General features: G+C 38.5%; 6 protein-coding genes across 19 annotated transcripts; 4 read left to right on the top strand and 2 right to left on the bottom strand.

Annotated features, from left to right (window-relative positions):
- The first annotated feature begins 120 nt into the window (after window positions 1-120).
- On the top strand, window positions 121-3,368 carry LOC118433935 (DBH-like monooxygenase protein 2 homolog). The gene is made up of 10 exons (XM_035846457.1): window positions 121-489; window positions 547-693; window positions 795-922; window positions 999-1,110; window positions 1,188-1,415; window positions 1,479-1,639; window positions 1,815-1,993; window positions 2,051-2,191; window positions 2,253-2,430; window positions 2,492-3,368. Exons 1-10 carry the CDS (start codon window positions 190-192, stop codon window positions 3,333-3,335), a joined length of 2,418 nt encoding a protein of 805 aa, XP_035702350.1. The 5' UTR covers window positions 121-189; the 3' UTR covers window positions 3,336-3,368.
- LOC110863405 lies at window positions 3,312-5,226 on the bottom strand. Its single transcript, XM_022112705.2, has 2 exons — window positions 4,403-5,226; window positions 3,312-4,305 (listed from the first exon to the last, which is right to left on the bottom strand). Exons 1-2 carry the CDS (start codon window positions 4,443-4,445, stop codon window positions 3,722-3,724), a joined length of 627 nt encoding a protein of 208 aa, XP_021968397.1. The 5' UTR covers window positions 4,446-5,226; the 3' UTR covers window positions 3,312-3,721.
- Window positions 5,227-5,784: 558 nt separating this feature from the next.
- LOC110863102 lies at window positions 5,785-7,950 on the bottom strand. Of its 2 annotated transcripts, none has more exons than XM_035846460.1 (3): window positions 7,813-7,950; window positions 6,726-7,706; window positions 5,785-6,604 (listed from the first exon to the last, which is right to left on the bottom strand). In XM_035846460.1, exons 1-3 carry the CDS (start codon window positions 7,905-7,907, stop codon window positions 6,214-6,216), a joined length of 1,467 nt encoding a protein of 488 aa, XP_035702353.1. In that variant the 5' UTR covers window positions 7,908-7,950; the 3' UTR covers window positions 5,785-6,213. The 2 variants fall into 2 exon arrangements, with proteins under 2 accessions (XP_035702353.1, XP_021968032.1); XM_022112340.2 differs by having other exon boundaries at window positions 7,796-7,947.
- Window positions 7,951-14,030: 6,080 nt separating this feature from the next.
- LOC110851716 (eukaryotic translation initiation factor 4G) lies at window positions 14,031-16,582 on the top strand. Its single transcript, XM_022099637.2, has 8 exons — window positions 14,031-14,122; window positions 14,219-14,281; window positions 14,531-14,707; window positions 14,776-15,025; window positions 15,141-15,304; window positions 15,416-15,502; window positions 15,581-15,756; window positions 15,836-16,582. Exons 2-8 carry the CDS (start codon window positions 14,249-14,251, stop codon window positions 16,113-16,115), a joined length of 1,167 nt encoding a protein of 388 aa, XP_021955329.1. The 5' UTR covers window positions 14,031-14,122; window positions 14,219-14,248; the 3' UTR covers window positions 16,116-16,582.
- A 327-nt stretch (window positions 16,583-16,909) lies between these two features.
- On the top strand, window positions 16,910-20,404 carry LOC110841932 (zinc finger protein 549). 13 transcript variants are annotated; one of them, XM_035859619.1, is made up of 7 exons: window positions 16,910-17,343; window positions 17,419-17,508; window positions 17,589-18,031; window positions 18,105-18,279; window positions 18,353-18,841; window positions 19,181-19,839; window positions 20,296-20,404. In XM_035859619.1, exons 1-7 carry the CDS (start codon window positions 17,031-17,033, stop codon window positions 20,311-20,313), a joined length of 2,187 nt encoding a protein of 728 aa, XP_035715512.1. In that variant the 5' UTR covers window positions 16,910-17,030; the 3' UTR covers window positions 20,314-20,404. The 13 variants fall into 13 exon arrangements, 10 of the variants coding, with proteins under 10 accessions (XP_035715512.1, XP_035715515.1, XP_021943327.1 ...); XM_035859622.1 differs by having other exon boundaries at window positions 20,289-20,404; XR_004837084.1 differs by having other exon boundaries at window positions 16,911-17,343; window positions 19,181-19,917; window positions 20,249-20,404.
- Window positions 20,405-21,114: 710 nt separating this feature from the next.
- On the top strand, window positions 21,115-26,024 carry LOC118435327. The gene is made up of 9 exons (XM_035851268.1): window positions 21,115-21,198; window positions 21,274-21,372; window positions 21,445-21,484; window positions 21,573-21,830; window positions 21,968-22,443; window positions 22,665-22,860; window positions 22,995-23,446; window positions 24,919-25,039; window positions 25,166-26,024. Exons 1-9 carry the CDS (start codon window positions 21,115-21,117, stop codon window positions 25,690-25,692), a joined length of 2,253 nt encoding a protein of 750 aa, XP_035707161.1. The 3' UTR covers window positions 25,693-26,024.
- The last annotated feature ends 883 nt before the right edge of the window (window positions 26,025-26,907 follow it).

Genomic DNA, 26,907 nt, shown 5'->3' with positions numbered 1-26,907 from the left:
CCTTATGTTAACAAAGTACCTGAACCTCAATTAATTAATGTTCAATTGACAACTGGATCGCCTCCTCAATAAATACTGCGTGACAAAAAATCTCGTTAATTAGACTTGTTCACACCTCATTTGTGAGAGCACACTCGTCCCTATTGCACACATCTAAAAGTTTTTTTGCATATTCATATAATTAGCAAGATGCAAAATTTCGCAAAAATTTGCTCCGTCCTAGTTTTTACTTTCTCCTCACTTTCTCTCACTAATTCCGCCACCATCCCAACCTCAAGTCTGCTAACGTTTCGAAATCGAGAACAATTAGACCTCAACGGCAAAGTATGGCTCGCCTGGGAGTACGACGATGCTACGGGATTAGTCACTTTTGAGATGGAAGTGGAAACCACGGGGTTTGTCGGACTAGGGATTTCTCCAACCGGCGGGATGACCGGGGCCGATATTTTCATTGCTGGAGTAGATCCTGAAGGGACTGCGTATTATTCCGTGAGTTGAATTAATTTATAAAAAAAATGGCCAAAATTTTATCATTGAAATTTTTAGGATCGCAACGGACAAGGCAATTTTGAGCCTGGCATCGACGCCCATGAAGATTGGAACTTGATCAGTGCGATTGAAGCTGTGGGGAAAACCTATCTCAAATTTTCTAGACTTGCTGATACCTGTGATGAGCAAGATTATCCGATCGGGGTAATATGAAACGACCATCATTTTGCCCGTCTTTAAGAAAATCAATTATTTTCAAAATTTTGGTAGCATCTGTAAAAGTTAATTTTGTCCCTCGCTAACAGAACGACACGGTCCGATTAATCTGGGCGTACGGAGTTACAGATCAAATCACATATCACAGCTCGGCCCGAAGGGGTACAAAATCTCTGAACCTTATCGGTGAACCAATTCCGGAAGTCGATTTATCCGGGTATTTATTATCCCAAAGTTGTATGCAAATATGTATCAAATCAATATTTCAGTATTTTTGCCTTACAAACATTTAGAACAACCAAATATGAAATGACGTTAGACATGGAGATGCCATCTTATGACACCACATATTGGTGCAGTTTCTTTAAAGGCCCTATCCTCCCAACTAAACACCACGTTATCGCGGTAAATATACAAATTCAAATATTTTTGCATACAACAAAATTGTCTAAAAATTTCAACCCTATGTATTTATGTATCAGTTCGACTCGCTCCTTGAAGGTGACGCCGCTGTCCAGCACACGCATCACTTCATCCTAAAAAATTGCTACCTTCCTCCCGGTTCGAATCAAACGTTGGACGAAATATTTGGGGATTACACCGTCGATACAGGATTTCTCGGAGGACGTTGTTTCGATCCGGAAGCCGACGTCCCAATACCGGACGAATATTGTGGGGAGGACCTTTTCGTTTGGGCAAAAGGGGGAAAGGTGAGACGAATAAGAAAGAGGAGTTAAGTTTGTAATGACTAATTATTCCGTTGTCACGATTAGATAATGACATTTCCCGATAATGTTGGATATCCCATCGGTGACGGGGATAATGCCGGGAAACAGATATACTACATGATTGAAATCCATTTCGATAATCCCGACGAAGAGGAAGGTATCCAGTTCAAGACGGGGGTCCAGTTCTATTACACGGACGAAATCAGGTACTTTTGATAACCTTTGACATTTCCTGTACCAACAGTCATGTAGCATATAGCATCCTCAATAAAATTTTGAGACCTTTAATTTCTCAAATTTTGGTTGGAATTTATCCGACGTTAAATCAAATTTAAATTTAAATATTTTCCTAAGTACTGTCTTCATATTTTCCTCCATTAGAGAACACGACGCTGGTCAGCTAGCTATTGGCCATATGACCAATCCAGTTCTCACTATTCCCCCAAATGTGGACGATTTCGTCATTACTGGTCACTGTCCACCAGAGGCGACCCGATGGGGAATTGCACCTGAGACGGGCATTACAGTTTTCAATTCGTTGCTCCACTCACATATTTCCGGTGAGTCAAGTGTTTAGTTACTCTACAATTCTGCCTATTTAAAACTTCCTTTGATAGGTCGGAAGCTTAAAACTCGCCACTTTCGAGGTAACGTGGAACTTCCATGGATCGATTACGATGATCACTATGATTTCGACTACCAACAAAATAAACCAATCAGAGAAATGCAAATTCTTCCCGGGGATCAAATTACTTTGGGTAAAAGAACCAAAATAGTGGCATGTAGTAAATTCAAAAAATAATTCAAAATCCCGTCTAGAATGCACTTACTCCAGCAAATGGGCAAATGGGAAAGCGGTCGTCGGCGGATTGTCTACCCGACACGAAATGTGCTCCACATTCCTGTGGCACTATCCAAGACAAGATATGAACCAATGCTTCTCGGAAACGCCTTTCGAGAAACATTATGAAGATTTCGGAATCACGAAATACGAATTGTAACGCAATTAAACTAATTAATTCCTATTTGTTGTATCTTAATGGCTATAAAATCCTTAGTGTCACCGGCATCGGCGAGTCAATCGTCATGATTGAGGAACCCGCATACTTGGCAGGAAATTACCGCGAGACCATTTCCAACTTTAACAATTGGACGGAGCCCTTCATCCAGCAGTATGGGAGCGAACATAGATACGGCGTGCATGAGGTCGCCTCCTACAAGCAGATTACGGGGGATTATCTCGTTTCTGATGCTTCTTATCCTTATGGTTATGTTCCATACGTACCTATCGATGTGTGTCAGGCGACAACTAACCCAACAGAAGGGACAACGCCAGAGGTCACAACCGTTACGCCAGAGGTCACCACTCCCACTCCTGAGGTCACTACTACCACGCCAGAGGTCACCACTCCCACTCCTGAGGTCACTACTCCCACTCCAGAGGTCACCACTCCCACCCCAGAGGTCACCACTCCCACGCCAGAGGTCACCACTCTCACTCCTGAGGTCACTACTCCCACGCCAGAGGTCACCACTCCCACTCCTGAGGTCACTACTCCCACCCCAGAGGTCACCACTCCCACGCCAGAGGTCACCACTCTCACTCCTGAGGTCACTACTCCCACGCCAGAGGTCACCACTCCCACTCCTGAGGTCACTACTCCCACGCCAGAGGTCACCACTCCCACCCCAGAGGTCACCACTCCCACTCCTGAGGTCACAACGGCGCAGTCAACAACTAATGCACCCACCACACCCACTACTACGAGTACCACTTCACCACCACCTACTCAAACTTCCACGGAAACAACGACCGCTTCAAGTGCAATTGCAAGAAAGTCTTTCAATCTGCACCAATTTGTAATAATTTGTCTCACATTTTCAATAATTCATATTTATTAAGTGTCCCCCTTGTTATTGAATTCTAACATTTTAATTCCTCCAGAATCTAATCAATGCTTTGTTAAATTTATCCTGCAATATACATATTTCTCCATAATTACTGCAAAAAATGAATTAATATGAAAACAGTATTATCATATTCATCAACCTTTATTTAATAAAGGTTGACAAATTATGCGCTAAAAATAGAGCATAATTTGTCAGCCCATTAACAGGTTTAAGATCATAAAATGTGTATATTATGTAAATACTTGAATAGCTAATACTAGCTGTGTGTAAATGAATATAAAAAATATTATCAAACGACGTAAATAAAATTAACCCTTCCTTGGAATTACGTGCCAAAAAGTTATAAATTTGTAATATGAAGTTATTAATTTCCTAAATTATTCTCGCACAATTGCTGACCCATTTCCTCCCTCCTCCGCCCTTGTTCCTACCAGTTTAAAGTGTGTCTCATTAATACGAATCAATCCGGGGGGAGAATTTCCTAGAAGTGCCTGATTTCCCAAGAGATTAATCCCCACGACACGAATCGTGTTTTGCACTAGACCCAGCGCCTCCCGAATGATGCCACCCAGCGAACCTGGCGTTAGTGGGGGTAAGGTTACGTACACGGGATCTGCCGGTCCTCCGGTGGTGGGGTTGTCCGTACTCATAAGAGGGGTGGGGGTCGTGGTGTTATCATTGCTAAATGATGGCGTCGAACCGGTCGGATTCGGAGGACGTGTCGTCATCGTCTCGACCAGTTTTAGACCCATATCTTCACTCGATCCCGTTTCTTCTTTTTGAGGTATGGGCGTCGTTATTGAGGTCATGACCATTTCAAGCAACGTTGGAGGTGGGGTAATTCGTGGGAGGAGGAGCGCAGTAAAAATTAAGTTGGCGATGTGTGACCTCTCCTCATCCTCGATCACGTCTGGGCCGGAAGTGTCTGCATTTTCCAGCGGTAATGAAGACGATGAAGCCACTGAAATGTTTACGGATACATAGTTTTGTAAAATTTCCATACATATGTAAATGCAATTCTGTTAACTGATTTAAACATGTGTGCATGAATCACTTACCCAAGAGAATCAAAACGACTCCAACTGATATGCAGGACTTCATTTTTAAAAAAAGTGTACGTAATGACAGATGAGGGAAATCAGACCAACTGTGCAACAAACCCTGTTTCCATATTCAAAGAAGAGAAAGTGAGAAACTCGGATTCTGGTGGGTATCCACCACCACTGCATACTGTGACTTCACAGTGCCGTATGGTGGTCTTGATTGGATATCATCAGTATAAATTCAAAGGAGCGTTAGTTTTTAATTTGGGGCAATTTTAATAACTTAAGTAATTGCAATTATCTATATATTTTTTTTCATAAGCAGCCATAAGTTTGTTACGGCACTTGCCGTATAAGCCACTCCTTTAGAAACTTTGACCCCAAAAAACTCATTGTTCCCACACTTTTACTTCGGACAATAAAAGGTGAAAATGTAGCTCTTCTCAGGTAGAAAAATCTGGCATCAGGTTGTCAGAAGTAAAAGTGTGGGAACAATGCGTTTTTTAACGATTTCTGTGTATGACATAAAACCGCCAATTTTCAAATTTTGAAACTTTTGATGCATCAAAATGTTCGTAGGGGCAGGGAAATTAGATTGGCAAATGCAACCTGTGGTCTAATTTTTGTTTTACCCAGTGTGCATTGACTTTCACATTTTTTCAAATTTCCTTCTCAAATTTCTGAAAAGGGGATGGGTGCATGTAATTTAAAAATATACATGCTAGATTTATCCTTGCACCCCGAATTCAACTTGCAATTTTTCTTATCAAATTCGGTGAAATCGACGCGAAACGGGTTTGCACAGTTGGGTCAGCCTGTACCAGATACCTGTAAACGAGTATGACTGAGGATGAGTTTTATATGAGAAATAACTAAATAAATACCTGAAAACGAATAAATTTCATAATTAGTAATTATTTATTTATGTATGTATGCATTTATACATATGAAAAATCGAGTACACCAGTTCAAGGGCGAACGACAAAAAAATTGAGCTACCATATTTTACCCCTGACATCTGCACCAAATGACCCAATTATTCACCATGGGATATTACTAAATTACACGCTGTGAAGTTCGACTGTAATAGATATGATCGATTTAGAAATACGATCCGTCTCGCCCGAATACATCAAATTCGGGAGTGATGTCTGACTGGACATATGTATTTACATTTACAGTTGTGAATAAACAATGTTAACAGTGTGCTATAATTAATGCGATTCCCAAACTCGAATGCACGTATAAAGAAATGTAAATATTTATGTACATACAAAGCAAAAAATGTATGCATGAGAATTTCTAGCATTTTAATTTGTGACAAGATTGTAAATTTTAATAAAGCGCTGATTGAATGAAATGTAATTATTTACTGTAAAATCCATGTTCGTAAAATGTTTCTCGGTTTAAAGTAACATCCATGAAGTCATTTATTTAGAAAGTCAAATTTAACTAACAATTATAAAATAAATCGTTATTATTGTAGATTTTACTGTTATATATCATAACTAGTTGCTCCAATATTTAAACAAGGGGGTCAATTTCTAAAATAATTAATTACAGATAAATAATCTTTTTACATAGTCAGAAATAGAGTATTGGTAAAAATATTGTTAAGGATCTTTTATAGGTATTTATATAGTCAGTTGTACGTATTTATGTATTTATTATTACGAGGTTCCAATTTTTGTTATTTACTCAGGGTAAAAATGACGTTTTGATACTTTGTAAATCGTTCGTACCTGTGTGGTGGCGAGAGATAAAGGTGTCTGGCTAAATTGACTTTACAAATTAATGACAGGCAAACCTGGCGATTTGCTAAAAAACTACTTCGTAGCTTTTGAAGGACGCTGTGTTAGACGCCTACCTACGGGCTCACGTTTGGCAGTACGCTTACCCGAAGTTGGGACGGATTTAGGTTTGCTTTGACTATTCGGTCGAGTACTGGGCTTTTTCTTTGGACATCTTCTCCTCCTTCCCCCTTCGACATAATCTGGGTCGCGGTCGTCATCGACGTCATCGTCTGAGGAACTGCTGCTGCTGCTACTCTTTGTAATATCCACTGATTCCTCGGCTGCGCTGTCCGAGTCAGACAAATCTTGCCATTCTGATACCCCACTTATTATTTTTTTCAGATGCACGCGTCCAGGCACCTTCCTTCCTATTTGTTTCTCGTAGCGATCCACATCTTTTTGTTTGGTGTCAATTTCATCTTCACTGCAATTGCGACAGAATTAAACGAATGTAATACATGCATAACTTCAATATTAAATAATTCAATACGAATGATTTTAATATAGATTCAATATAATCTTATATATAAATATTGTATACTTACGAGCATGATACAACCTCACATTTTAGTTGTCGAGATATTTTGTGATCCTGGAATATGTGTTCCATTAGTTCCGCCTCGGAGGAGAAATCGCATTCCCAACAAATGCAACAACGGTACACTCTGATAGTTATTGGTGTGACAGTTATTTTTACGTTTCTACGTCGATTATCTGTGTAATCAGTCTTCTCCTTAATTTTGCTGGGTTGAGATGGGGTTTCCGACGAAGATTTGTTGGACTCGGATTGCTTGTCATGATTTTCGGTACCTTTCGACCCAGCAAAGTCATGGCCTTGCTCATCCTCCTGCAACGTATCAGTACTAATAGCATCTTCCCCAATATTAATGGCTGGCTCGTCACTTTCATCTTGATTCTGCTGTTGGGGGGTAGTATTTAAATCGCATAATGACTGGTCCCCCATTGACTTGGTAAGTTCTTCAATGATGACATCAGTTTGATTTGAATTGGTATTTAGACTTGAGTAATCAAGACTAGTAGTGGGCTGTGAGTTGAATGAATGGCTCTCGTTTTGTTCATCCACTACTGCTGGAGGTTGTTCCTGGTATATGGGAAAGTCACAGGTCTGAGTGTACCTTGTGGTCATCGGAGGGAGCCAGGTGACCTCGTCGTCGTCGTCCTCCTCCTCGTCTTCGTCGTTGTGAGGAGCAACGCATACCAAACGAGAACTTGTAGCCAACGCCGATGACACGTCCAAGGACTTATTGGCACGTTCTTTCCCTCTTCTACGAGGGGTCAATTTCTTTTTGTAAAGTTGACCCGGTCCCTCAAAAGTAGCCCCTCCATCTCGTGGTTCGAAATCCATTGCTTGAACGGTAGCAAGTGGGAGATACATTCCGCTGTGAATTACAATTCTGTCAAAAATGACTTCGTCGTCCTCTTCCACTTGACCGTTTGCGCCTTCATCTTCACCAACTGTATTTTCCGGTTGGACGTCTTCCATTGTCAATCCGTATCTTCCTCTTCTGTAACACACGAATCAAATTATATTAAACCAATTATATTAAACCAATTAAACCTTTCAACTTGCATCTAATTTAAATGAAACCATTACAATTTTATTTTATTTACAAGAAAAAAAATCCTTCAATTTTCTTCACTAAAATTCCGTCCGTCCGTCCTCTGTGGAGCTCGTGTAGTTGTTCGGCGCGCACCCATTCATTCATTTCCACAGATTCTTTCCTGACGAACGAAAACGAAAAACAAAAAATGCTAGATCCTCCGCTCCGCATCCGCTCCACCACCAATCTCTCACGCATACTCAAATAGTGCACATTTCCATGCAAAATTTCACGATGAAATGCATATGTATGCATGTGTATGTATTCAAGTTGTTTATTAAATACAAAGAATTAAAAATTAGTAAAAAAATTCTCCACTTGAAGGAGTAGCTTTGAAAATTGATTCCATTTTGTTTACTTATTTTTTATTTTTGTTTGGATTTTTCGATAAATAACTATGTACATACATGCATACATAATCGTCCAAATTATGATTATCTGCGTTACCACGTTGTGGATAAACAAATCCTGATAATATCGGTGGCTTGGTTTTTATGAATTTTTTATATAACTTTTATCTATCTTCAATTGTTTTTAAAAATATGGACATGGAACCCTTCTTACAAATGAATGAATGTACCTACATAAATATTTGCATATCCCAGCACTGCGAAATATATAAAGCGTTTTGAAGTAATTTCATTACTGATAACGGCACATTTTGTTAACACGCCTTGTCCTTTTAATGTCAATGCAAACAAACTCGTGCCGCTATCTCAATGTCAATCAATCATTCGATAATGGTTTAAAAAAATCAACTATCGATTCGTATACCTATTTTACTAGAAATGCCAAATTAAATCGCTTGTTGACAATTACAAGCTACTTTTTGGAGTATACAATTTTCATTGCATGCCACTTTTTTTATTCCAAAATATTTATATCAGAATATTCAGACAAGAGAATTTTTTTATAGACTTCTCGAATTTTTTTCATGAACTTGTATTTTTTATTTTGACAATAGTAGAACGTTGGCTAGTTCATATCACAATGGTTAAAATTAAAAATACTGACATTTTACGATAATCAAGGCTGCTATTTGATAATACATTGCTTCATAAAAACTTTTTTCTGGTTAAATTCCAATCGTTGACATAAATACTTAGATTAACATGAAAAGATTGTAACGCTAATTGTTAAAAAAACCTAAACCAATGGGCAAAGTATTTGTTTCTCGACTATTTCCTTTAAATTTTCTTGCAACATTTTATTCAATAATTTTATTAATACCAATTTGCAATTCTAATTTCAAAATTACATCGCCACCCACCGGGATAACCTACCGTTTAAACATTTCTCCAAGTTATTCATCCACCTGTCTTATCGCTATTTTAAACCTGGATGACGAAGCCAAACCTCCCGATATTTCCGTAACGTCCCCCGTCGTCCAAGGAACGCTAGACTTTTTCCAAGACGCTTACAACCTACAGATAAAACGAGACCTTGACTTGCTCCGTAAACCGAGCAATTGTTACATCCTAATCCTCGTGGAACCCACCCTTTCACAAATTTATTCTGAACTCCTCGGATTTTCCAGGATTTACGGGTGGCGAGAAAGTACAACAATAATTGCTCTTTTGCCTAAAGGCAGCACGTGGATATTCACCTTGCGGGATGAAACGAACCGAATAATGATAGCCAGTGACATGTACAGCTCAACAATTTATTTCGTGACATCTTCCAATTTGTTCTTCTTCTATTGCAACTTTTGCCCGGGAGACGAATCGCCCATATTAAAGCTTCCGCCAGAAAATAGCCCAGGGTTTCAGCTTACCCCAGAAGTAGCAGAACTTTACTCCTCCATGACCTCCTCATTCTACTCCAGTACCGTCTACGTCCTAGGGAAATGCTTCACCTCCCACTACGATGCAGATAAGATGTGCCTCATCCATCGCCAAACGATCCTCCATCTCTCAACAAAGTACAACTTTACCCCAAAGTACATCAAGTTATTTGCTGAGTACCGCGCTGAGTGTGCCAATTTCAAATGTTCCTTGAACTCAATGATCTCCGAACCGTTTTTTAATGACTACGGTCCCGGCGTGGATGTCACGTTTTTCGAGTTGCAACAAGTCATTTTCGGAGCGTTTTATTGCATGAAAAAGATGATTCTTGAAGACAGCGTGGTCACATGGAGGAAATGGACGTCACCGTTTACTTCGCCCGTTTGGCTGTCCTTGTTTGGAATTTGTATATGTTTCGTCATAGTTCACGCTTCTTCGTTTCGTTCAAGGAGAAAATTTTCTTCGGAAACGTTATTCACAGTGTTTACCCTGCTACTTCGACAATCACCCCCAAACACGGCGGGTAGTGATCGTCCCGCAATAATTCTCCCGCTTCAAGTCCTCTTCTCCTTTTTAGTCATACTCGTCATGAATTTGTATGAGGGCTTCATGACCACCAATATTTCTGTTCCACTACCGCCGAAGGATTTCCAAAATTTGGGACAACTGCTCGACGCCGGATACAAATTTGGTTTCCCAACCGATAACATAACAGAGTATTATGTTAGGTCAAACTGGTCCGAATTTGTGTTCGGGTTTTCGAAAGCTAACCAATTTTGGAGGTATAATACGAGTTTTATTGCTATGGGTCGAACTGGCTCGTTCCATAGCACGGTTAAGGAGAACATTTTAACAGCGACGGATATGCCATACGACGTGGCGTGGATGACGGCTTATTTCCTCCAACCGAAATACTGTGTTATGGTGAAAGAACCATATTTCACGAGGATATTCAAATTTCGATTCGCGCGCCGAATGGCGGGTCAATTTTCTAGGGAGATGGTCAAGCTAAGACAAACTGGGTTAATGGAGATTTGGAAGCGACATTACATAAGCGAGAAATTTGAAGGCTGGTTAAAGTACATTTTGCGGGAGAAGATGATACGTGAAAGCTACATCAGGATGAAAACTGGGATTGATATGGTTTTTATGATGTGTGGAATGTTGATTGTGATGGCGTTGTTGAGTCTGATTTTTGAAAAGGTTGCACATTGTTCACAGACATGTAAATAACACAAACACAATTTAAATGCTGCATAGTTGTAAAATTCTAAACCGGATGAACAATAACTTGAAATGGACACCATTCTAACATAATTATACAATGAATAACACGTCTTCTCGACCTATTTAAACTCACTGGCTTACATAAATAAGTATGCTTTTCTCACAGATAACTATGTATGTGCGTACTTATTTATTATTATTTAACTGTGTACTTTACATGCACGTGCGTTCATTTGTTCCACGCGTGTGTAGTAAATAAGGAAAAAGCTTGTTAAATAAATCAACCTATTTAGTCAATCAAATCGATATCAATTGATGTAAAATCATGAAACTTGTCAAATTAAAAATAAATTCTTCTTGAGGAATGAAAAGTAGACTGGATTTCTCATCCGAATAAATATTTCAGCATTATCTCGGTCCCATTACATGTCAACAAATAAATAAGCAATTATTTACTTTGCTCTATTGCTTATCTCATGGCGTATGTGAAATTCTAGTAGCCAACCTTTTTACTTAAACCATTTGTACCCATAAGTCCACCTCCATGTTAATTAAAAATATATACGGTACATGCTGATATTTAGATATGTAAATATTCGTCCCTTAATTTATACGAAGATAAATATTTACATACAGATACACATTACATTATACATTTCCTCTCGAAATGCCTTATTCATGTACGAAGCGGAAATTCATCTAATATTTCGCTACAACAAGAATGTGACAAAACGAACCTGGTCGTCACTTTCACCTCACATTCACACCAAACCCTTCTTACCATCAATACCAAATTTATCAGAAAATCGGCCGAAAAATGTTAACTATCACATTTTTGCCAAATTTAAAGCAACACCTCTTCGTCATTAAACTCTTCGCGTGCCTTCCATTAGAATGGGATGGAGTTTCTGGTTCTATCACACTGAACAAATCACGCGTTCGCGAGACCATAATGAAATGTGAAATGCTTGTACAACTAACTCACGCCATTTTACAAGTAGTAATGACCAATTTTTCGCCATACTCGGATGGCGCCAAGCTCCAATCCGTGGCAATCACGGGGATATTTGTTACGGGTATTTTTGTCCGTTGGAATTGGCCAATTGACAGATCCCCTAGCGAACTTATCAACTGCATGCTGCATTTCGAGCGAACCCTCCTTAAAGGTGAGTTGCATTCGAAAAATTCGAAAAATTGTGGTTGCTTGTAATAATTCGATGGCAAACTGCATTTTTTACCTAATATTTTGTAACAGATTGTCCCGCATTATTTAAACCATGGCCAATCTTACAGATCACGCCTACAAAAAATGTCACGTCGACCATCTCATGTCCCTCGTTCTCCCCGTGATCTTCTCGTCCTTCATAATTGTCCCCGTATTTGCGGGACTCATGTTGCTCCATGCATCCCCCCTTTTGTAGGATCCATGCTACCCGCTTGCCGAAGCGGGCAAGGACTCCTACTCTTTTCCCGTTTTAATCATATTCCTCTCAATATTTGACACGTTCATGTTTTTAAATGGGACTGTCTCGGGTGGATATTACATAACGCACGTCCTCATTTCGGGCAGTGTTAGTCTCTGGAACTATATCAGAATCTTTAAAGCATGGTAAAAAAAATAACTCCAGAAGCTTTCAAATATCTATTTCAAAAATTCTAATTATGTCCCAAAAGGAGTTTGAACCCTTCCGTGACTCCCACGTTTTTGCTAAAATCGTACAAAAACCTCCGCGTCCTCGAAGCGATCAACAACAATTGTGTCCGTGCCCGCATTTTGCCCGCATTGGTGGTTGACCTACCCGCCATACAGCTGGCTTCTGGATACGTTTGCATAAAATTGCATACCACCATGAGCCTTCCAGCCATCGCGTGCTTTGGTCTGATTTACTGGGACGTCATTATCTTCACGACGGCCATGTTTACGGCGTCATCGCGCGTCTACACAAAATCGGGGGAGCTTCTGGCCACGTGGCGGGCTCAGTGGAGGAGCGGGTCAAGGTCAGAATTGAGAAGGTCGCTGAGTTCCCTGTGCCCTGTGAAGGTACGATTTGGGAATAATTTTGTGGATCACAGTACCCCTCTGGTATTTCAGGATACGATCAATAATCTCACGGTGTCATGTCTTCTAATAGCGCATTAAATTGATTACATTATGTTGAGTTTTTCATTAATAAATCGTTACATATGTAGATACATGCAGTCACACGTGACAACGTTTATATATGTACATAAACACTATAGAACTAGCATGTTTAATTAAAACTATAGGTATGACGGCACAAAATTCCCTTTGTCCGTTGAACCTGTGCAAAATACTTAGCCAAATGTACATAAGTACTTATTTAGAATGGTAGTCATATTGTTTAGTCATTTGTGTGAAAAATACACAAAGCATCAGCGTCAGATCTAAGGAGGGGAGCTTGCGAGGTTGATAATAACAGATCTCGATGCCCTTTGGATATGTGGTAGGGTCTCATGAGTGTACTAAAACCCTGAAGTAGTTTGACTCCATGGCCACATTTGCGCCCGCCACACCCACTCAAAAATGTCCAAAAAACGCTTTCACCCCAGTTTTCACTCACTCAAATCCACGCCAAAAATCCAATTTTACTCGGATTTTGAAATTTCTTTCACCATTATACTCCCAGATAGTTGCATTCTTCAATCCAATATCAAACTCAATTTTTTCGAAATTTTTAGTATTTTTAAAATTTAAAATTCTGAATGAGCATTGTTGTAGTCATCAACAAAACAAATTATGTTTGCGAAATAATCATCAATAAAATTGAGTTTGATATTGGATTGAAGAAAGCAACTATCTGGGAGTATAATGGTGAAAGAAATTTCAAAATCCGAGTAAAATTGGATTTTTGACGTGGATTTGAGTGAGTGAAAACTCGAGTGAAAGCGTTTTTTGAGTGGGTGTGGCGGGCGCAAATGTGGCCATGGAGTCAAACTACTTCAGGGTTTTAGTACACTCATGGGTCCCTACCACATATCCAAAGGGCACCAAGATCTGTTATTATCAACCTCGCAAGCTCCCCTCCTAAGGTAGACAAAGTTGGCTCGATTTGGACTATATTTCATATTCGCATATTCAAGTATTCAATTCATATGTACAAACATTCATATGTACATATGCGCCTATTACGTATCCTGTCATAGGTATATTGTTTGTGTTCTTATCTTATCAACACTGAAAGGAATCACATGTTCGTGGTTTAACATTATCAAGGCTTTCTCTTTCTCCGTTTATGTACAAATAAATAGATGAATACACTCGGACCCATATGTTAGAACAAAGTCAAGGTAAATGGTCGGAAAATTGATAGAATTTAATTATTTAAACTTAAACAGTCATTATACTTCAATGTGCATCATTGTACTTATCTGTAACGTACATAGAAAAACCAAACCATTTAACAACTCTGGGGCATGTTGGGAACGCGAGATGACGACGTAGAGAAGGTATGTATTGGGGTTTACAGGTAATTCATATTGAATGATTATAACTTATTATTAACCTTACCTACGTGAATAATATTCAAGAAAGTACTAAAATATGTGCTGTAGCCAACCAGCTACATACCTAAGTTACACGTTTACATAATTTCGCACAAAGTATGGCAAAAGTTGTTAAAAATTCATCAATCTTGTTACACTTACACTAAAATGACTTTTAGTTATTATTTATTTTACTGCAAGATTTTCTTGTAGGAAGCCATCGCGGCAAAGCTTGATACGATCTTACGCAATTTGACACCTACAACGTTGTCTGAAACTGTTGAAGAATTTACAAAGCTTCCTTATGAAAGCAATTATGATACAATTGTGGACGCAATTATTGCAAAGATCGGAAGGGAACCATCCTACGGGGAAAAATGTGCAAAGCTGGTGCTGAATGTCAATATAAATTTATATATATATTTGTAAATATTTATCTAAATTTAATTCAACCTTAGATTTATTTCGTTCATTCCGGGAAAACCAAGGCTTCCAGCAAACTCTTGGAACTTATCCTGGTCCGATGTCAACTACAGTTTCACATCAACGTAAAACGACAATTATCTCGTAGCGAAGATCTCACGGAAGAGAAAAATTCTCAAGCAGTTAGAAAAATGTGTCTCGGAAATACCATCTTCATAGCGGAATTGTTTAACTTGGATTTGTTGAGTGAAAAAGTTTTAGCAAACTGTGTTCAAGTTTTGTTAGGTAGGACATGTACTAATGTATGTATATGTATGCATACGTACAATTTACGTACATGGTTTATATGTACATATGTGCTTCGCCCTTAGAAAACTGATACATTTTGATCTATGTTTAGAATCAAATGACGACATAAACCTGGAGTGTCTATCCATACTGGTGACCAAGGCTGGACAAAATTATCAAGCTAAGGCAGCCTCAAGTATGGACAAAATTTTGGAAAGTATCCACTCCCACTCTGACAATGCAGCGATATCAGCAAAATCCTGCAAGATTTTAAAGGTTAAGCTACATACATACATATATGTATGTACAAATCTGAGATCTACATACATACAGATTGCAAATCCGTTAAACATGTGGAATTTTTTTCATATGTAATTATGTGTGAAGAATGTTGTCAAACTTGGAAGAAATAACTGGGAAAATCGAAAAACAGTCAGAAATATGAAGGCCAATATTATAACTTTGAAAACAGAGGTGCGTATATTATTTCTCATTTTATGTATGTATGCACACTAATTTATGTATAAGTAAATATCTGTTAACGCTTAACAGGAAGTGGGAACGATAAGTGACACCTGTAAACCGTTTACAACACCAGTTTCTGACGCATTGGAGGGAAATACTTCACCAGTTCTTTTCAACGGCAAAGGAGGAATTGATAGCTTACCGCCAGTCTACAGAATTCTAACAAATGCCACTGACGTACAAACCACTACGAATTTTACCTTGTAACGAGAAATTTTCAAATACTTCATAAAATGAAATAGTTTGTAAGATTGTAAAGAACTGATTCCTTGTACATAATAGGACAGACCTGTCCACCGAAATTCTACCAAGCCCTCAAAATAATCAGATTGAAGAAATTTCTACCTGCCAAATTTCTAGAAATTTTACCGAAGGGGAACATTGCCCAACTGAACGTGACGACAAGCTCCGATATTTATCCATGTACGCAAATTACGACAGGATGCTGGCACAACTACCCTATGAGACGGTGGAGGATTTAAATATGGACATTTGCATCATGATTTATGAGAAACTGAAGGCGTATAAGGAACATGAAATTTCACATTCTAAACCCCACTAATTTATGCCGGATATTGATAAATTTTGTTAACCTAGTGACGATCCTTGGTATAGTTAAATATCAAACAAAAACAATTCTGCACCATCTTGATTAATGAAATTTTAATGATACTCATTAGCATTGGGGGTTTTCACGATCTTCGTAATTGTGGATTCTTAAAAAAATAATCGTAAATTTATAAAGGGTTGACGTGAAACACCTGCAATGACCTGCATAAATAATAGATTAGTATAGGTTTATATATTCAAAGCCAATTTATGTATATATGGTGCTCGAAATATGCTGACTTTTACAAATATTCATTTAAAATATTTTTACAAAGAAAAAGACCTTGCGAAGTTTTATAAATGTTGTAAATTTACGATGTCCACCACAGTAAAGAAGGTGACATGAAAACCTTTATCGTTGATTCAACAATGTACATGTATATTTTTAGCTAAGCATTAAATTATTCTTCCAAAATCTAACTTCGACCACGTTATAAATAACTTAACACCTTATTAGCTTAGTGAAAACTAAATACATATAAAAATTGCAAAACTCATTCCGGTCATTTAAATAAGCATAATTTTTGCATGTAAATCATTTCAATAATCATAAATCTCTAGAAAAAATTATGTTACATAATTGTTCTCATAGTTATAAAATAATTCATGCCTATAGCTTTTAGAATTAATGATAAGCGAAACATTTTGCATTTCTCAGCATGAAAACTGACACTCTTTTTGCATGCATTTTACATTTCATGAACAAAGACAAGAAACTTCCTTCTTTCTGCTACGCGGGACCCGAGGAGTTCTCTTCCATAAAAATCCAACAAACCACATGTTTCATCATTTCTACAGTTTTTGTCACGCTGAAAATTCAAAGTGTTTATAAAAATGTAACCTATAGAAGAATAATAATTTCGTAACCATGACAACCCCACCGGTTTGCTTATTTTGTCGAACCAGTTGTAACTGCGGGTCAGAATTCGTCCCAGTATTTATAACTTATCTCAAAACTGTGAACATCGATGTGAAAAAATACGAGAAAAATTTCCGCCGTGAAGATTTTCATTGTTGCGAAAAATGTGGCAGCCTTCTGGAAACAATTTCTCGACAGGTACAAAAACTTGAGCAAGATTTGCTTACAATTCAACGCATCACGTTGGAAAATTTGGATCGAAACGAGCTTATCCATAAGGACGACGAGGTTTTGGAAAAGTTGAGAAGGCAGAGCGTCTCTGGTGAGCATAACTTGCATAATTATATATAATTAATTTTACTGTTCACTGTTTAATTTTGCTAAATATTTATTTCAGACTTTACTCCTTCCATCTCTTTGAATAAGGAGCAGATCCCAGAAGGACTACAACCACACCACAGCTTTATTCCAGATGATGGAATTTTAAGTAAGTTTTCCTTCAATTATTGTTTTTTAAATGATCTAAGGGATAATCAAACTAATTAAAAATTATGAATATATATGTAGCTCCAACCGAAATTGAAATAGATGCAGATGAAAGTGACGTGGACAGTGACGTTTCTGCAAAAATTGAAGATGATGACGATGTCGATATCGACGATGGAATGAAAAATAATCAACTCGATGGGGAAGAAGAAATTGAGCTGGACGAGTTCATGCTTTCCCCAGAGCAGGATGACGATCCGCTACAATCTGATGCAGATTACGATCCACTCCAATCCGATGAAGATGACGGAAATAGTTCTCCGGACGAGTCACTTAACAAAATTGTCAGAGTCAAAGTCGTCAAGCTGGTTGAGGAGCCCCCTCAGCCCCCTGCACCTAAAAGGTATAGGCTAATAGCACCCAAACCTCAACCAGTGCTGCTACCCCTGCAAAATTTTACTGCTTCATCCCATAACCAAAGCGACGCAAGTGTCACGGTTCGTCATACCCGACAAGGAATAACGGTACAAATTAGTAGTTGTGTAAATTTTGAGTAATTTATCAATCAATTTTCGCAAATTTAACTATTTACTTTAGGTTACATCCCCTGATAAGATTGAAAATACCTCCGAAAAGCCGGAAATTTTCCACCGAGTAATATGTTCCGGGGTGGACGTAATACAGATGAACGAATCAGCCTTCAAATGTGGCACGTGTGATTGTATTAAAGATTCTTTGGGTAGTATGGCAGCACACGTCCAAACAGAACATAGTATGAAAGCCTACTTTTTTTTACCATAGTTCATAATAAATGAACATAGCTTAATGTGACTATTTTAATGCAGATGCTCTCATTCGTTTCCCTATCAAAGGCGCCTCATCTCTGTTCCAAAGTACAAATGTTTCTTGTTGGGGACAAGCAATCACAAAGGATTCATATTCTTCTCCTGCTTCCCAAAGTACAAGCATTCCAGACAAAAAGTGTGACAGGTGTGATCTATCTTTTGAAACGGAGGCATCCCTGATTGACCACAACTCTGCGGTTCATTATAACGGGGCGCGATTTGTTTGTGAATCTTGCAAACTTGGATTTATAGAAAAAGAGAATCATGACTATCATGCTCGAAAATGCAACGGGTCCTCATCACAGGATGGAATGGGGGCTTCTGAGCAAATCGTAATCGCCGACTCGGTTGGGACTTATCTCGGCGTGGAAATTAAGCAAGTTGTCTCTGAGGAGGACCAGCGAACATATGAGTACGAGTGTGGTCGTTGCAATACAAGACGTAAAAATAAGAAACATTTACTTCTCCACATTCGCCTCAAGCATACAGGTATTAGAATTTAGGTTAGAGTAATTGGTTAGTAATTGGTAGTAATTGGTTAGTATTTTTTATTTCAAAACGGACACAAAAAATGTCAAAATTCCATCTTAATATCGACAAGGTATTCTAGATTTTCGAGTACATCAGTGTAGGATGGAGTTTTTATGCATATCTAAGTAAGAGGGATAAATTATGTAGTACAAATTTACAAGCGGATCTCTGAATTTAATTTCTCACCTTACAGAATTTTGTCATTTTTTAAAAACTCATACCAGCAATATAATGATTTAAAATCTTACAAAATGCTCGGTTGTTGTCCAAATTATGACTCTTTTTTAAATATTTTAGATCATGAGCCCTTCAAATGCTTGAACACCGGGTGTGGATTCGCCTTCGCATCACTGGCCACTCTAAATGACCATATCAGTATATATCGCCACAAGCTGAAGAACGTGTGCGAAATCTGCTCAAATGTTTTACCCTCATCGCGAGAGTTAAATCTCCACGTGCTCACCGTGCACCATAATCTCACCCGTTACTCCTGCTCCCGCTGCGGGAAAGGATTTCATATCCTTGCGACCTGTCGTCAACATGAGGTTCATTGTCCAGGCGTGAAGGAAAAGAAAAAAGCGAAGCCAAAGCCGAAGAAACCCAAAGCATTGGACCCGGATGAGCAAGCTAGGCTGATCGAGTCGGTACGAGAATCGATTCGAGGACAAGGAATACTTTCTAGTCGTTGCCAATACTGCACCAAAACGTTATTCGGTTCTTCCCCGGCGATTTCCCTGCATGAGAAAATATGTCAAGTGGAAGTGAGTTCTGTCGGGGTACAAATTGAGAGCAAGTGGAGAGAAAGTCTGGTCCCTGTCGACACCGGGGCGTGGGTTCTGAAAAACGTGGAAATTACCAAGTCACAAATTACTCAAGATCCTGAAGTAGTAATGTACAAATGTGGTGGATGCAATGAAACGTTTAAGGAGAGGGATGACGCTGTAAAACATGTCAAGGAAGCTAATCATTCCAATTAAAATTTATATTGGCAGCCAGTGAGTTAACACTTTACATAGCGGGCTAAGCATTAAAATGTTGATGAAAATTTTTTTCCGCAAAGAACATAATTTATTCAATTCGACTCAACTACTAATTTTCACAATTTTTGTCAAAATTTTGATTTTCACGTCAAAAATATAAACAATTAAGGCGAATGGGGTTCAATGTGTTGTATTATTTTTACCCCCAAAAAACACATTCGCACTTTTTGTACTTTGTACTGCGGTGAAAAAGTTATTATTTTTTAAGACTTTTTCAACTGGCAGTTGTTTCTCTTCCCTTAAGTGATTTTATAAAATATTTAAAAATTTGTCATCAACATTTTCATGCTCAGCCCCGCTATATGAAGTGTAAACTCACTGGCAGTACGACAATTTAAAAACATGTGCCTCATGATTTGATTAAGTAAATAGTGTGCTTATTTATGCTAGTTGATATTGCCTGTTTATTATGGGGTTCAATTGTTTTTTTAATGATTCGTAGATGATTAAATGACATGATGTTCTAAAAATGAAATTATACGTAAATTCTCCATGCTGGTTACACATTTTTCATAGTGTTACTTATGCACAGATTGTTAGTCTTAAAAGGTGAGCATTTCCTATCAAGTTAATACTCCCTGTGGGAGTGGCTGCATAGTTAAGTACTTACATTTCCGGAGGAGGGGCGACTGCATAGAAAAAAACTTCCAGATCCATTTACATTTAAGGGCAAGTATTTGCATATCTATGTACTGACGCAAGCAGGGATTGACACTGATATTTTATACAGAGGGATCTGACTGACGATTATACGAAAATAATTACTAACGAAGGACTAGTCCTAGGTCTGTACGTACGAACATGATTTTGTTGTCCGTAATTTTTTAGACTTTAAAAAATAAAGAAATTAAGTAAAATCAATTCTTCTCTCAAAGGACATTCATTTTAATGCGCGTTTTTACATGAAAATGTTTGAGAATTTTAACGAAGCAGCACAAAAGTAAAAGAATATGCAAGTTCGTTACTTCCATTGTATTTTTTCTCCAATGCTAAAGAGGACAATGTACACCGAAAATTTGAATGTCAAAATTATGTTAATTTGTTTGTATGAAGGACTTTTACCATTATTCGAAATTTGCTTAATGTCACGACGCAAGATGTGTCCTCTCATTATTGTTTCTGCTTCCGGAACATAACAAGGTATTGCATAATTTCTACGAGTTTCGTGGAAATTTGAGAATTTTTTTAAATATGCAAAATCTGGGTATCTTGAAAATCACGGTACTCCTGCTATTTACTCCTAACCTATTCGTTGAAGGAAAACCTGCCGGAAAGGTGATCACAATCCGCGGAGGAGATGTTAGAGGGAGAATCTCGATAGCCAAAGGTATGCATTGATTATTAATAAAGCAAGCTAACCAAATTATTCATAATGACGGCTACATATCAGGGGGTCGCCTCTTTGTCGAGTACACTGGCATCCCCTACGGAAAAGCGAAGCGATTTGAGGTACAGAAACTAAACATTTAAAAGAGTCAAGTATTTCTTAACAAATGTGCATGCATAATAATTTTTCTCCAGCTTGCGAGACCAGCACCAAAATGGGAAGGCATTCTTGAAGGTTTTAATACATAATAAATCAATCAATCAATAAAATTTAGGAATGTTAAGTTAAGATGGTATTTACAAATAATACCAATTAATCTCAGCCTCCAAGAAACCAGAGCCTTGCCCGTATCAGGACATGCGTTCCGGAGTCCCTCACGGAAGTGAGGATTGTCTTTTCATAAACGTCGCCACGCCAAAAACGCATCCAAAATATCATCTCAAGAATCTTCCCGTCTTGGTCGTAATTCACGGCAGCTTTAGCGAGTGGCACGACCAAGGGGGACACTTTAACGGGGCCAAGTACTTTCTGGATGAAGACGTCGTCCTCGTGTCATTCAACTATCGACTGGGACCCTTGGGTAAGGAATCTTAGCTCACTTTAGCGTTTATAAAATTAAACGTAGGTAATCTTAGATTTGCAAAAAAATAAGCAATTTCGCACGACAATTTCACTAACAAGAATTCTGTAGATTAATTGCCAAATTTTTCTGTGCAGGATTTCTGAGCACATCGGATGAAACAATCCCTGCCAACTTGGGCCTTAAAGATCAAGTCCTAGCGTTGAAGTGGGTACAAAAGAATATTTGGCTTTTTGGCGGTGACCCTGGTCAGGTGACGCTACTCGGACATGGTTCCGGTGCGGCGGCAGTTCATTACCACGTCCTCTCCCCCATGAGTAAAGGTAGTCAGCCCATCCCAATTTACAGGCCAATGAATTTTTCAAAACAAATACGTAAGACTTTTCACCATAATTTGGGCATAGGTCTCTTTCACAAGGGGATCTTGCAGAGCGGAAACTCTCTCTGTCCGTGGTCCTTTGTGGATGATCCGGAAAAGACATTTATCAATTACGCCACCGCCATGAACTGCTCAGAATCTTTGGACAGCGCCCCCATCATTGCATGTCTTCGAGAAAAGAACGCCTCTGAACTGGTTGCTGTCAGTTCGAAAGCAAATTACATCTTCAATGGGGTAGTTTTTACAGTTTTGTCTAATTTTGTGACTTTTGCATGAAATCACATTGAGAAATTCAGACTCTGAATTTCAGAGTGCTTAGAAATTCACTGTAAAGATGGAGAAAGTGGGCATATTTGCTTGACATTTGTCCAAACTTTGAATAGCTTCATGCAAAAAAATCATACAAGCAAGGGACTTCAATTTTTCAAATTAATTTGCATCCTAAATAATTGCAGAATCGTGAAGAAACCGGAAATAATGTGTACTTTGGTCCCGTGCTGGAACACTGGATGCGTAACTTTCCAGACCGACCCTCCTTCATTAATCACTTTCCCCAAAATCTAGTCGCCAACTGGTCCAATGAAACCATGTCCTCTGTTCCCCTTCTAATCGGTGCGAACGAGCTGGATGGAATCACCCTCGACTGGGCAGGTCCGTGTCGTTTCTCGCTCTAATCTTGCATAATTTTCGAAATTTTCCAACAGAAAATATATTTTGTACAATTTTATTTACTTAAAAAATTTTGAATTACGCAAATTTGGCCAAATTTCTTATATTTTTTACAGAGCACGTCTCTCGCCAATTTGAACCCATCGAGGGTGGTTCGGTCTGGTATGACTATAAGCTCAAACGCTTCGGTTTATTCTTCGGATATGCAAATCGTGCTGGGAACAAGACCTCTGACGTTGATGGAAAGGTTTTCCAGCACTACTTTGGTGACGGGGGTGATTCGAGTGCAACTGATACCACTGACGGAGACAATAATGTTAGTCCCACTGAGGCCAGCGTTTCCGGTGACGATGATGCCAATTTTAGCACGACTGAGCCCAGCGGTTCCACTGATAGCGGTAATACTTTTAGTACGACGGAGACCACGGATTCGAGTGGCAATAATTCTAGTACCACCGAGACAACTACTTCCAGTGAAGGTCCAGATGAGACAGAAAGTCTCAGTGGGGTCGAGATCGATTTGGGTGACAAGTTCTTTCACGCTCTCGGACATCGCCACTATTTTCAGGTGAATTAGCGCATTAATAAAATTGCAGCCATATTTTTGCGATATCGATTTAGACGTTGCTAAAATACATTTAAAGGGTGTTAATAAAGTCCGATCCCATGCATTTTTTGGAGCGTGGTTGTTACAAATTCAGCTGGAACTTTTGAACCAGTGAAGTTATTTATTTCAAATTTTTACCATGGGAGGAACAACTAAACGTGTAAGTCATGAGCATCTTAGAGTTGAGATACAAACATTGCATCAGCAGGGGCTTAAACCTACAGAAATTGTGCAAAAATTGGGCTGCAGCCGCAGAACTGTTTGGAAATGGAAGAATAAAAATTTTGTCCACGACAAAAAGCGACCAGGGCGACCCAGAAAGGTGTCACCTACCACAAAAAGAATGATTAAAAACAGACTTTGCAAGAAAACCGGTAGTTCATTACGTAATTGAGCAAGGGAGTTAAATGACTCAAAACGCTATAAAGAGAAGAAGAAGCAAATTAACTGTGTGACCGTGCAAAAATTTGTGAAAACTACGAAGTGGGGTCACACAGCTTACAAACTAACCAAAAAAACCTCTCATGTCACAAAAATATATCGATGACCGTCTGAAATTTGAAGAACTCCTTCAGAAAAGTGCCCATTTGAGTGAAAAAAGACTTGGTGAAGAATTGCGCAGTCACATCCTTTGGACTGACGAATCTATTATTGAACTATATCCAAAATTGAACCAACAAAATGTTCGTTACAGGACAGAAAACAAATCGGATGTACCATCAAGAGCGATCCCAAAATTCGGGCTTAAAGTTATGGTAGCGGGTGGATTTTGTGCACGTTGCGTGACCCCTCTACATATCATACCAAAAGGCCAATCAGTCAATGCAAAGCATTATATGGAAAAAATATTACCTATCTATTTCGATAGCATGGGGAACAAGGAAATATTTCCGAATGAAAGAAAAATAGTTTTAATGCAGGATGGTGCTATAGCCCATACAGCAAAAGCGAGTTTGAGTCTCATCAAGACGCAAGTTTCAACGGTCTGGAGCAAGGGGGTGTGGGCCGCTAACGGCCCAGATTTGAATCCCCTGAAGAACCAGTGGTCCATACTTAAGGAAAATGTATACAAAGAGCCACAACCCCGGACGAGGGAAGAGCTAGTAAAAAAAAGTTCAAGATGTATGGAATTCGATTTCCAGAGGCACATTGGAAAAATTAGCACAGAGCCTTAAACAAAGAGTTGAGGGCATGGTTAAAGTAAATGGTAACAAGACCAAATACTAAGGTAAATATGTCGAACATTTTTTGTAAGTATCACGGGTAGTTTTTTTTTATACTAGCCTTCACTTTTTTACAGGAAAAATGGGATCGGACTTTATTAACACCCTGTATTATCCATGCCCGTGACAATATTTAAAGTGATATTGCAAAAATTGGGCATTTTTCGACTGCGGTTTGTAACACAAATAAATAAATTTGATGATTTATAGTGTACCAGAAAGGCGGCCTTATCCCACGCCGAAATCGCTCCAACGTTCCTCTACTACTTGACCTATAACCGAAACGTGTCTCACCTGGACTTTTGGATAGACAAGTATGGACTCCCTTATGGTAGGTCATCCATTTAAAAATAATAATTTTACAAATGTTATTGATGTCCAAAGTTAGTTGACCCTTCCGAAATTTCCAAAATGTTGTTAATTTTGCTTAATTTTTAAAAGCGTTTAATTTTTGCAGACATCATAAAGCAGAATAAATCCCTGCTCCGCGGCGCCGTGCATGGCGACGAGCTTCAATACCTCTTCGACCTTGATGAGTCCGCAGATTTTCCCCTCATCCGGAAAAAGTTTCGCGAAATGAGCCTTGAATTTTCGCAAAATCTGGTCAAAATCTGGATTAATTTTGCTCGTCAAGGAAAACCGACCGGAGACTGGGAACCTATTTCGGGCGAGGCCAAGTGGCAGATTTTGGGGGACACGCGCGAACCAGGGGACGTCCCGTGGAATGGAGATGTCGATTTTTGGGAGAGTTTGGATCTCGACGGGCTCCGGGAATTGCCCCCACTTCGCGAGCTGAATGACACTCGGAAACATCGGACAAAACAAAATGGGACGGATGAAGATGGCGATGGAGATGGGGACGGCGATAATTCAGAATTTGAAAACAGCAATGACAAATATCGCGATATTATTTATTTGGATGGTCCAGGAGATGATGACGGGACTGGAGGACTGTTTAATTTTCCTCCACTGAAAGAATCATAATTAGTTAAATATTTAAATATTAAATATAGTTAAATATTCTCTAAATAAATGACCTCTTAACTCACTTCCTTGGTATTACATAAAGCGTCCCAAAGTTTCGCATCTTGAGGGTGCGCTTACCTTTCGTAATATTGTAGTCGTAGAAAACTTTACTTTGAACTTACGAACCTTACCAGAGTTAGGTATACTTTGGTTAGTTACGAAGAGGTGGTGAAAACTCCCATTATAATGCTTACATATGTATACAGTTTTGTCTAATTAGCTCGTAAAATAAAATATTACTCAATCAAGTATACATATATTAATGCATATGTATGCATGTAGCATTATGTATGTATGTATGCGCTTATTTTTTTATGGCAGTCTCATTCAAGTACCATATAGACTTAATTTGATGAGCATATTAAACATCAAATCATTGTGAGAATGTTAATGTATGTATTTATCCACACTTTTTTTGTCTTGAATTACAAACCAGTGTAATAAAATGGTTATAATGAGAAGGTTGAGGATTAGTTCATAAAGTCAGAAAATGCCATCTTCTGAAGGAACATAAACGTCGTCGTAAGCTAATGGGGGATGAACATCTGCATATATACAGCATGATGGGTATACATATAATCAAGTCATACTTATTTATGTTAACTTCGAATGTACTATCTAAAGCCATAAGCTTAAACCATTTTCACGTATGTATGTAAATATGTACATAAAAAATATTTATGTAGGTATAAATACTTAAATAAATATGTCTTGGTAAAAGGCCAGACATGTTTCATTGTTGTTTCATTCTGTAGTTGCATGCGAAACGCCCCTTAACCATGGAATTTACTTGTGCATGCATACCACATTTAAGAATTAAAACTAATACGCGAATTTACAATGTCTGGAATATTCGGATTTGTATGTATGTAGACACTGCATATCCAACATAAAAAGTCATGCAGATGTAAATAATTTATGTGTATATTCTACCAGTCAGTTATATGTACAGACATATATTAAAAAATATATGTATTGGAAAGATATTTTTAATATCTTTCCACACGCCAATGCATTGCGTGAGTTAATTTTTTCTCTAAGGTTGAGGCGTGGTTCTTATCGGAACACGATATTTGTTTTAACAATGATAAGGAGCTATTTATATTTTGCATGCGGGTGGGAAATTTATGAACATGCTTTACATACGTATAAAATATTGGAAGGTCACAGAAA

This window comes from Folsomia candida, unplaced genomic scaffold (assembly GCF_002217175.1).
Source record: "Folsomia candida strain VU population unplaced genomic scaffold, ASM221717v1 Fcan01_Sc001, whole genome shotgun sequence".
Classification (NCBI taxonomy): domain Eukaryota; kingdom Metazoa; phylum Arthropoda; class Collembola; order Entomobryomorpha; family Isotomidae; genus Folsomia; species Folsomia candida.
This window is presented reverse-complemented; position numbering and strand designations above follow the sequence as displayed.

Coding starts and splice junctions, on each gene's coding strand:
- LOC118435327 (XM_035851268.1), top strand. CDS start 21,115: ATGCAAAATCTGGGTATCTTGAAAATCACGGTACTCCTGCTATTTACT. Junction 21,373..21,444: donor GAAAAGCGAAGCGATTTGAG/GTACAGAAACTA, acceptor ATTTTTCTCCAG/CTTGCGAGACCAGCACCAAA. Junction 23,447..24,918: donor GACATCGCCACTATTTTCAG/GTGAATTAGCGC, acceptor GATGATTTATAG/TGTACCAGAAAGGCGGCCTT.
- LOC110863102 (XM_035846460.1), bottom strand. CDS start 7,907: ATGAATGAATGGGTGCGCGCCGAACAACTACACGAGCTCCACAGAGGA. Junction 7,707..7,812: donor ATTGAAGGATTTTTTTTCTT/GTAAATAAAATA, acceptor CGTGTGTTACAG/AAGAGGAAGATACGGATTGA. Junction 6,605..6,725: donor TGTGAGGTTGTATCATGCTC/GTAAGTATACAA, acceptor TCGCAATTGCAG/TGAAGATGAAATTGACACCA.
- LOC110863405 (XM_022112705.2), bottom strand. CDS start 4,445: ATGAAGTCCTGCATATCAGTTGGAGTCGTTTTGATTCTCTTGG. Junction 4,306..4,402: donor AGTCGTTTTGATTCTCTTGG/GTAAGTGATTCA, acceptor TAAACATTTCAG/TGGCTTCATCGTCTTCATTA.
- LOC118433935 (XM_035846457.1), top strand. CDS start 190: ATGCAAAATTTCGCAAAAATTTGCTCCGTCCTAGTTTTTACTTTCTCC. Junction 1,994..2,050: donor GCTCCACTCACATATTTCCG/GTGAGTCAAGTG, acceptor TTCCTTTGATAG/GTCGGAAGCTTAAAACTCGC. Junction 2,192..2,252: donor CGGGGATCAAATTACTTTGG/GTAAAAGAACCA, acceptor AATCCCGTCTAG/AATGCACTTACTCCAGCAAA.
- LOC110841932 (XM_022087635.2), top strand. CDS start 17,031: ATGACAACCCCACCGGTTTGCTTATTTTGTCGAACCAGTTGTAACTGC. Junction 17,509..17,588: donor TCCAGATGATGGAATTTTAA/GTAAGTTTTCCT, acceptor ATATATATGTAG/CTCCAACCGAAATTGAAATA. Junction 18,842..19,180: donor CATTCGCCTCAAGCATACAG/GTATTAGAATTT, acceptor TAAATATTTTAG/ATCATGAGCCCTTCAAATGC.
- LOC110851716 (XM_022099637.2), top strand. CDS start 14,249: ATGTTGGGAACGCGAGATGACGACGTAGAGAAG. Junction 14,708..14,775: donor GGGAAAAATGTGCAAAGCTG/GTGCTGAATGTC, acceptor ATTCAACCTTAG/ATTTATTTCGTTCATTCCGG. Junction 15,305..15,415: donor AATCCTGCAAGATTTTAAAG/GTTAAGCTACAT, acceptor TTATGTGTGAAG/AATGTTGTCAAACTTGGAAG.